The sequence below is a fragment of the Eptatretus burgeri genome, chromosome 10 (assembly GCF_056783735.1).
Source record: "Eptatretus burgeri isolate ZD-2024b chromosome 10, Ebu_testis_v1, whole genome shotgun sequence".
Classification (NCBI taxonomy): domain Eukaryota; kingdom Metazoa; phylum Chordata; class Myxini; order Myxiniformes; family Myxinidae; genus Eptatretus; species Eptatretus burgeri.
In genome coordinates, this window is record NC_140970.1 from 10,249,992 (window position 1) to 10,259,828 (window position 9,837).

The 9,837-nt window shown below is 36.3% G+C and overlaps 1 protein-coding gene across 3 annotated transcripts in view; it reads left to right on the forward strand.

Annotated features, from left to right (window-relative positions):
• LOC147017938 (protein Dok-7-like) overlaps nt 1–5,701 on the forward strand; it is a 79,821-nt gene extending 74,120 nt beyond the window's left edge. For 2 of the 3 annotated variants that reach the window (XM_085897040.1, XM_085897042.1), the window contains one exon: nt 1,522–5,701. In XM_085897040.1, the coding sequence (XP_085753166.1) occupies nt 1,522–1,548 (27 nt within the window). In that variant the 3' untranslated portion in view covers nt 1,549–5,701. The remainder of the gene's footprint in view (nt 1–1,521) is intronic. The other variant, XR_015062203.1, reaches the window with a different exon arrangement.
• The last annotated feature ends 4,136 nt before the right edge of the window (nt 5,702–9,837 follow it).

The window sequence follows — 9,837 nt, forward strand, 5'->3', positions numbered from 1 at the left end:
CAAACTAACATCTTAGGATTAAAAGTGCAGATTTCCTTAAAATGCTATGTACTTCCTTATGACCTTTGATGTTCTGTATACTGAACACAAACTGGCCTTTGGTATTGATTTTTAATATCATAGGGCCATCTTGGTAAACTTATTCTATGGTTATAAAATCAAGCTTATAGCTACCAGTAATTTTGTAGCAGCTTGGTAAATGCAATTTGTTACGTACTTCCTAACATTTTTGACCCAATCATGGGAGTGAACCTAAAAACTGGTATGTAGTAATGATCCATGTTGAAACTTGCCATTTTAAATCATCACTTTATGCCAAAGTGAATTGCTATTTAAGATGTTCTATCAGATGCATTTCAAATTTCTGGAATAAGATTTTGTTAACTTCACTATGACTGGGGGAAATTTTGCAAAATCTGAGATTTTACACATTTGAAGGTGCCAAGATATGCAGAAGGTCATAAGAAATATACTGTTTCGAGGAATTGTTCTATTCTTATGTATAATGATATATATATCGAACAAAAAAATGCATTTTCAACCATTTTGGACAACATATACAATCATACATGTAAACCCATTTATAAAAAATGAGCTATAAAAATGGAAAAAAAATAGCCTGTGTTTGTATAAAAAAACATGCTTTGTAAGCAATTATATTCATAGGACCCATAGCAAAGTATACCTTTTCTGAAAGCACAGACACTTGGGCATTATATAACATTAAAATTGTTTATCTTATTAAAACTGGGTTCAATTTCTAAGCTTTCTCCTCATTTGGGACCACAGTGTACATAATACCATGCTGCAAGCCTATATCTCACTAACTACATTACATATTGGCAAAATTTAAAAACTGTGACACTCAGAAAACGTGTATATAGATATTCAGACCAATTGCGGACCTACTTTGGAAATTAAAAAATTGTGAATTTAAAAATGTCAACATAAATGTCTAAATTCGATAATTTTTAGTGATAGGCAGAAATGTTTTTCTTCCGTCATGATGTTAATTTTAGGTCTACATCATTACTTGTGGTGTTATTTGAAAGGTAATTTTATTGTGAATCTACTGATATCTTAACATTGAGAATCGGCCAGTAATTTGTCATGATATGGTCATGTTACTATACACTCCCCCTATATTTTGGCTGTCAATTTTTTCTTCAATGTCACCTTAAACTGAGGTCAAAATGAAGCTGTTCCAATGCACCAATTTAAGGTGACTTTTAGTATGTGATTCTATGATATATTTGGAGTGAAAAAGAACTTGAATGATTACTATTGCAATTTGTGGTGGGTTTGACCCTAAAATGGCCTATTTTGACCGGTCTATACTCCGATCTCCGATAAACGTTCTCTTGATTCCATCCATTATTTTTGGCCAGATATGTTTCTGGTGCAAAACTTTGTCAGGCTTGGTATTGAAGGACCTTTTTATAATAATCTACAAGTAATTCTGTTAACTTTTGACATGTTTTGATGCAATGTATTGCAATCTGAATGTTTCTGTCTGTACAGGCTTTCCATATGCCGGCACCGAAGTGAGATCATGAGTAAACAAAATCTGCTTGGTCATTCAATGCTGGATCGTGTGATTGGTTTCAGCAATCCCAGCCAGCCTGGTGAGACTTTCCTGACGAAGTGGTTAAACTGGCTTCAGCAGTTCAGCACAGAGAAGAATGGAATTTTGCTGTATAAATGAGGTTGTTGATCCATTCAGGAGTTAATTCATTGCTTTTAGGATGGGATCTTCATGGTGCATTCAAAGGTTCTGAGCTGAAGGTCAGATTCTGGCAAAATCCATCCAAAAGAGGGTTTCACAGGATGGTGATTATGATGCTGAAAATTATGACATCGATGATGAATAACATGATTGATACTTGAGTATGAATCAAATGATGACAACTTTATTTCTTGAAGTGAATGAGATGAGAAAGCTTTCAAAATACTTCTTTATAACTAATTTACATTGACGGTGCAATGTCGTTTTGTCTTAACGGCAATGCACATCACCTGAATTTATGCAATTAGACACGACAGAAATGCTGTCAATGCATTTATCAGACCCACCTGAGATACCATACACATACACAGTGAGTCGTCTGCATGAAATGGTCATGAATGATGGGCTATTTCAGTGACACTCCTCTTGATCAAATCGTTCATTAAAGGTGGCAATGGTATACTGCTACAACACTGAAACATTGTGCACACACCCTTGGCTCTTCAAGGGTGAACAACACGATGCATATCTCATAATATTTCTTAAACTGTTAAACCATAACTTGGGATGAGTGCGTACAGGAGGAAGTTTAATATGGTCAATGAAAGCTTTAAGGAAGGGTTTGATATGATTACATTGATTACAGCTGCATAAGACGTGGTTTTTACCCTGGTTCAACCCTCAAGAACATCGAGGCATATTCCAGCTTTTTTTATTTTTTACATCGTTTGTGTATTTTTCGTTTTATTTCACCATTATTTCTCGAATGTTAAGTCTGAACCGTTAGTCACTGTTGAAATCAAAATCATTTAAATGGTTACCACACATAGCATCAATCACACGGTCTCCAGGTGCAAGTTGATTGGCTGCCAAATCCCTGGCAGAATTTTGATCCAAACTATTTCCAATGTTTTTTGGTGTCAAAATGAAAAAAATGTCTGTCTGCACCTATTTTGTTCAAGAACCAGGTTCAAACTCCTCCTAAAGCACTGGCCGGATACCGGCGCATTACATGTCGCCGCGAGTGTCTCCTTATATAAACGGGTTGATGTGCATAGGACTTCACTCCAAAGGCTCCCTGTTGGGACGTTTTCAGCAAGGCAGACCTTGTAGAAGCTTTGCAACACCCCTGTACAAGAAAATTTTCGAGTAACAGGCTCACAGCAAAGCAGTGTCATTATTTATTTATTTCATTTCATTTTATTGATTTCAGGCTCATAGTCGAGCTTGTACATAAATCACATGCAGGACATGGACATCAGTAGATATTGGTGTACTTTTGCATCAATTATAGGGACATTAGTGGACGATGGAAAAACATACATGGTATATGAGGTTTGAGCAATGGTTCCCTGCATCATGAGCCAAGGGTTCAATTGGGAACATGAACAGGCCAACCAAAAGACTATTTTTCCCATCACAATGTATGTTTTTAGAGTACTGACTGTACTATCATCATGGTTGATCCTTAGAAATTCTTACCATAAGCAGTTTTTTTTTTACCTATTTGTCCCTCAAAGACCAATACCATGTGTGCAACAGCGGCAGTTAGTCGTTTGTTTCTTTCTTCTCTTTTTTTTGCTTGGATATGTTTTGGCACGACTAACTTTTTTATATCTTTCGAGTTTGTTTTACATAATATCCACTAATAACTGTAATCAATCAGCTTGTTGACTTTTGTTCATTGTTTCAAGGTAATACAATGTATTTGGTTGTTAATTTATAGTAATTTACATGTTGAGTTAAACTAACTTTACAGCCTCTTCACATATGATCTCTTTGTACAGCTGCACTCAATTATATTAAATTTTCTTCGAGTGCACACACAACTTTAAAAATAGAGGTCAATATTAACTACATAGTGTGGCAGCCGGCAGATTGACCAACTGAAAGAGGTAGGGGAACAAACAGACAAGGCAAACACACAAATAACATCAATGAGCATATATGAGTTGCAAGCTGACAATTGCAACTGGATGAATGAGGATAGAAAGGATCATTGGTGGGTATTGGGAACAAAATTGGGTGATGAGAGTCTACCACCTTGAAGGACTGGAGGGAAGATCATGAAAATATCAGACTGAGGAAGGTCATTCCACAAAAGACAGAAAAGGGAGATATAGAAGTAGAAGTGAACATGGAGTTTTAACTTGTGGAGGGAAATAAGGAATGGGATATTGGAATCGTATATATGATATAGTCTGGATCAGGCCATGAGGATCAAGACCAGATCAAAGGCAATTGAGGACTACAAGTCCAATCAAACAGTCTGTGGAGGTGGGGTGGATGGGGAATGGTGTGAGAGGATGACCATGTAGATCTTGGCCTTTCCTGTGCAAAATATGGTCATGCTCTTCAGCACTTGAGATTAAACGACACACACAGTTCCTGCCGGCCAATAGTCGTACCATTTTGTATTTTGCAACACCGTCCTTTCACATTAAGGACATGACCGGATAATCGTAATTTACCGTAGTTCTCCATCTGGCATGCCATGTCCACGGTTGAATTCCTGGAAGGTACAGTAATCACACGGACCTACCAAACACTGAAAAGGCAATATGGTTACAAGTTTCATAGTCACGAATCATTAATAAAAACATGATGCATTATTTACGACCAAAAAATCTAATGGTGCAGAAACAGCTGGTGCCTTAAACATTATTGTGTATAAACTTCCTATCTGATTTCTTTATCTATTAAACAATACAATATTTATTTTTGCCTAACATTATTCTTACAAGGGCATTTAAAAGTTATATGGAAAAGATACTCCAAAAAGTGAGCATCTCGCTCGTACAACTTTTTGAAGGTCTCACCTTTTTATGTTTAAATATATGCCACACCTCAGTGTATTTTTGTGGGGTGTTTCCATAATCAGTATATTTTTAAACAGTGTTTTTGTCTCTTTCACAGACTAGCTGTATTTATAACTATATTTATATTTTATAATAATACTTTCATTATTTAAAGTTTTCATCGCCTTCTAAATTGTTTTATTTCAAAGCACTGTTTTTTTCTGCTTTAACATCACAAATATTCATGTTTGTAATTTTACAAGAATCCAGACATTACTGGATGTATGTTTTACTTGATCTGGTCTTGTTTGATTGTTTGAAATGCTTTTGATGTCATGCCATGGAATGCCAGGCCAAGTTGAGGTTTTCAGTTTCTAAAGCTACCAGGAGGGCTGCTGTAAAAACGTTTAAGGCCGAAGTTTGGTCATTTTAAAAATAATAATTGCAGTGAGGATAACAGACACTTCATTGTTGTTATAATGTGTCATTTACTCGAGCATAACCATCCAATCTGAAGACACATTGGAGTGTCCGTGCAGCAGGTGTCGCTAAAGTTCTGAATTGCTCACTTCATTTTATCACCTTCATCAATGAATTTATTTCCGCTGTGATTCAACCAAATGAATGACCATCTGTGTTGTCTGTTTAACTGTTGAATATTTTAAAGTGAGATATTTACCTCACTTTGAACATTTCTTTCCCCCCTCCCACCCCCCAAACCAGCATATTTTGTAGAACTATTCAAAACCTGCTCCCTCCAGGGAGTGAGAGGATTTATTTTCAGAATTCGAAGTTTCCCCACCCACAATACCTTCTCCATCCAGCAGGGGTCAGTGGTTAAACCACTTGCACGATTCCATGTGTACAGGCGAAAATCGCAAGTCAACTCCTCACATTTGCAGGGGTAGGGATGTAATGGGAGATTTATTTAATACCCATGACCTGGCTCTGGGTACCCCAAGCATGAATGCAAGATTTTATGGAGGCCGTCGAAGCTGTTTTCAATTCCAGAAGGAAGAGATGTACAAATCCACGGACATTGCCTTATTTTAGTTCGACAATCAGTTTCATAAAATTTACATTCTTTATATCCTTAATTGATATTTTCTTAAATAACATTTTGAGACTATACCAGTACATTTTGAAAAATGAAATAAAATTTATATTTAGCAAAACATTCTCTCACTTTGTGTGTTCTCTGAATGCTTGGTGTAATTTCCAAAGTTGAAGAGTAGCCAGCAGATGATAATCTATGTTTGTATGAGGGAGGATATATATATATATATATATATATATATATATATATATATATATATATATATATATATATATATATATATACTGTATTTCATCACTGTTTATGTGTGGCCAAATATGGCTGGAACGATAGCCTCGGTGTATGTGCACTCACCTTGGAGCTGTGTGGCCTGTGTTTGAATCTCATCGCAGATGTAAATTGCCACGCTGGTGTTTCACAGGCAAGGCATCAAGGTGTGTGCAGTCCAATGGAGGGACAAGCCAGAGGAACCCATCTGTGCCAGCACTGGTTGTTCGTAGATGTTAAAGATCCCACAGTATCTTTCACAAAGAGGAGCCAAATTATTGCTGGCACCCTGAACAAATTCCAAATTCCTGCCCAAATCACCTTCAATAAAACATCAAGCTTGATCAACCAGGTGTGAAAGACTTGGGCCAAATACATTCCCTGGTTGACCCAAAAATAAGTTGGGAAGAATTATTATGCAACTGGTGACCTAATCTGAACTCATTTCTGCCTCCAACCCTCATCAGTTACCCTAGGCATTAGTTCCATGACCAAATATGTTGGGTATGCAAGGGCGTAGCCAGAGATCCAAAAGCGACGAGGCAAAAAGAGGTGAACTTGGTTGATGTGACGGTGTGCGTAGCGATAGGGATGGGGGGGGGCGCTCATAGTGTGATTTTAGTTTTGTGACAGTATATATCTGGTAGGCCAAATCTGTTAAAGGATGTTCATGATCGATATCCTGCAAACACAATAAGAAAGTAAACATCGGGATAATTTAATTTTCCTGTGTAATATTAGGGGGTATTGTCCTATTTAGGTATTGTGATAGGAGTGGAGATAAGAGTATTCAGAGCACTGCCGGGTAGCTTTGATAGTTTACTACCCATGGAGCTCAGATGGCCAGAGGGCTCAGGCCAGATCATATTTCAGGAAATGAGCGACGAGGCAACTGCCTCATCTGCCTCAGCCTGGCTAGGCCACAGGTATGTAAAAAAACAAATGCTTGCGGCTTGAAGTACATCAATTACGAAAGCTATTCGTTTTCTGCATCCATTTTTTTGAAGTAATTTTTATTGTTCTTTCCTCGAAGTGTTTATTATATTTTAACTTTCAAACTTGGTCAAAACACTTTTTTTATCTTACACCTCTGTCTATTTTTTCACAAGTCTTTCATAGAGCAGAACTCCAAAGACGAGTTGACAGGTAGTGGAAAACTGGCAAAACAAAAATAAGATAGTCAAATGAAACGATAAGCTCGTTGCATGTCTCCAAAATGAATGCACAAGAGTAGGGTGAATATACTGATTCTGGCTCACTTTTCCACATGTAAATGAATGGGGGATTTTCAGCGATTCATTTTTTTTCCCCTAAAAAGTAAACCCCCTTTTTATCCCAAGGTATATTTATTTGTCTCCCCTTTTAACCTTGGGACACTTTTTTTCAAATAACCAATGCAATAAGATAAAGATTTGTTCAAGTAGTAAAGTAGTAATGTGATTTGTTAAAGGTGATTCTAAAGAAATATCTGAAACATGTAAGCCTGGGGACACTCTTTTTCAAATAACCAATGCATATTGTTTAGCTCTCATTGAACCTATAAAGATTTGTTCATTCTCAAATTCCTTCAATAGTTTAATTTTCTTTGCACAATAATCCCCATCTAAAATGTTTAAAAACAAAACATTTGAATCTTTATATTTTTTAAGATACCCCTTTTGTGCCATTATCAAATGATAAACTTCTCTTAATGCTCTTGTTTGACCACCTCCTGAGCCACAGGTTATTTTTGTTAAGCCCCGCCCACTTTTCCTTAAACTCCGCCCACTTTTCACGAGGTATTTTCATAAGCCACGCCCACTTTTCCATAAGCCCCGCCTACTTTCCACGAGGTATTTCCCTAAGCCGTGCCCACTTTTGCTAAGCCCCACCTACTCTTACATCATTTCCAGTTCATCTCTGACTCACAAAGAAATCACCAGAAAATTCTAGAATGTTATGCTTTTGAAAAATTCACTGGGCTTGCCCAGGGAATTTCCAAAGGAAACCACACCCACCAGTCTTTCCCTATAAAAGCCTCAAGCCCAGGCTCCATTTTAAACATTTTTTTTTGCTGGCAATGGTGTGCTGTGTGTTTGCCTGGAGATCGACTACTTGTATGGAACTAAGCCTTCAAGTTGATGAACTGGATTCAAACCTCTTATCCATTGAGGTAAGATTTTATTTCCCTATTTTCAGTTTGATTTAAGCATCGACTCATTTAATAATTAAATAACTTAATTAATACATTATTATTTTCTCTCACAGGAAATTGTATCTGAAAATACCGATTTTGCCACAACTTGGGGAGAAATTGTTGGCTTGGTTGAAGACCTTGTGAGCGACCAAGACCCACAGAACGAGCTAGACCTTGAGTGGGATGACTTTGGGGTTCCTTGGAGATCGACAACTTGTATGGAACGAAACCTTCAAGTTGATGAACTGGATTCAAACCTCTTATCTGTTGAGGTAAGATTTTATTTTCCTATTTTCAAAGTTTGATTGAAGCATACTCATTTAATAATTAAATCACTGAATTAATACATTATTATTTTCTCTCACAGGAAATTGTATCTGAAATACGAAATGAAAATACTGCTTTGGCTACAACTTGGGGCGAAATTGTTGGCTTAGTTGAAGACCTTATGAACGACCAAGACCCACAGAACGAGTTCATCCTTGATGACCCAACCAAAGAGTTATACCTTGGAGACCAGCAAAGTCCTGAAAAAGTTTTGCAACAATAGTACTCATTGTGAGTTATCAAGACAATACCCCCTGAACAAGTTATACCTTGATGAGCCAGAATACAAGATTTACCTTGGAGACTCACAAATTTCAGACATTTTGAAAAATGGAGTTTTCCTTGATGATCCACAGTTATACTATGTGAGATCTATCACTGAAACCCATAAAAATTGGAACAATGGAGATTTCCTTGATGATCCACAGTTATACTATGTGAGATCTATCACTGAAACCCATAAAAATTGGAAAAATGGAGATTTCCTTGATGATCCACAGTTATACTATGTGAGATCTATCACTGAAACCCATAAAAATTGGAAAAATGGAGATTTCCTTGATGATCCACAGTTATACTATGTGAGATCTATCACTGAAACCCATCAAAATTGGAAAAATGGAGATTTCCTTGATGATCCACAGTTATACTATGTGAGATCTATCACTGAAACCCATAAAAATTGGAAAAATTGAGATTTCCTTGATGATCCACAGTAATACTATGTGAGATCTATCACTGAAACCCATCAAAATTGGAAAAATGGAGATTTCCTGGATGATCCACAGTTATACTATCCAAAATAATTTTTTTTACAACAGGAAACCAATAAAATTTCTTTTGAAATTCTAAAAGAGCCTTACCTTTTCTTAACTTTATAATTTTTTCATTATTTAACATTCTAATTAAATCTAAAGTTGTCGGTTTATCAACATCAGCATAATGCCAATCTTTAATTGAAAATACCTCATTCTTATGTTGTGGAACATATTTATTAAAATACCGAATACCCTTTTCTTGAAGGCATGCTTGGACACAGAAATGATAATTTTCTTGAAGCCTTCTTGCTGTCATTTATGTATTAGAAATATATGTTAGAATAATATTATGGCACGAAACACCTCCCCCATCATCCCATAGTTAAATCATTTTGTATTTCCTTACTTATTACATATAATCCTGTTTTTTTCTGTTTTCATGATATAAACGAGAGCAAAACCATTATTATATTTACCCTTATTAAATTCTTTTATTTGTTGTTTACGAATCGTGGCTCCACAAAACTCATTCTCCATACCAAGTGGATAATATTCTTCCTTACGAGACTGATTTAATTGTTCCACGTCTTCGAGGTCGATTTTAAATGACCAATTATACCCTAAATCTTTCATATCATACCCCCATTGTTCTATTCTTATACAAACGATACACCCTTCTTTATAAAAAAGTATTTTAATTCGAACTGTGAATTCTGTATGACCTGGAG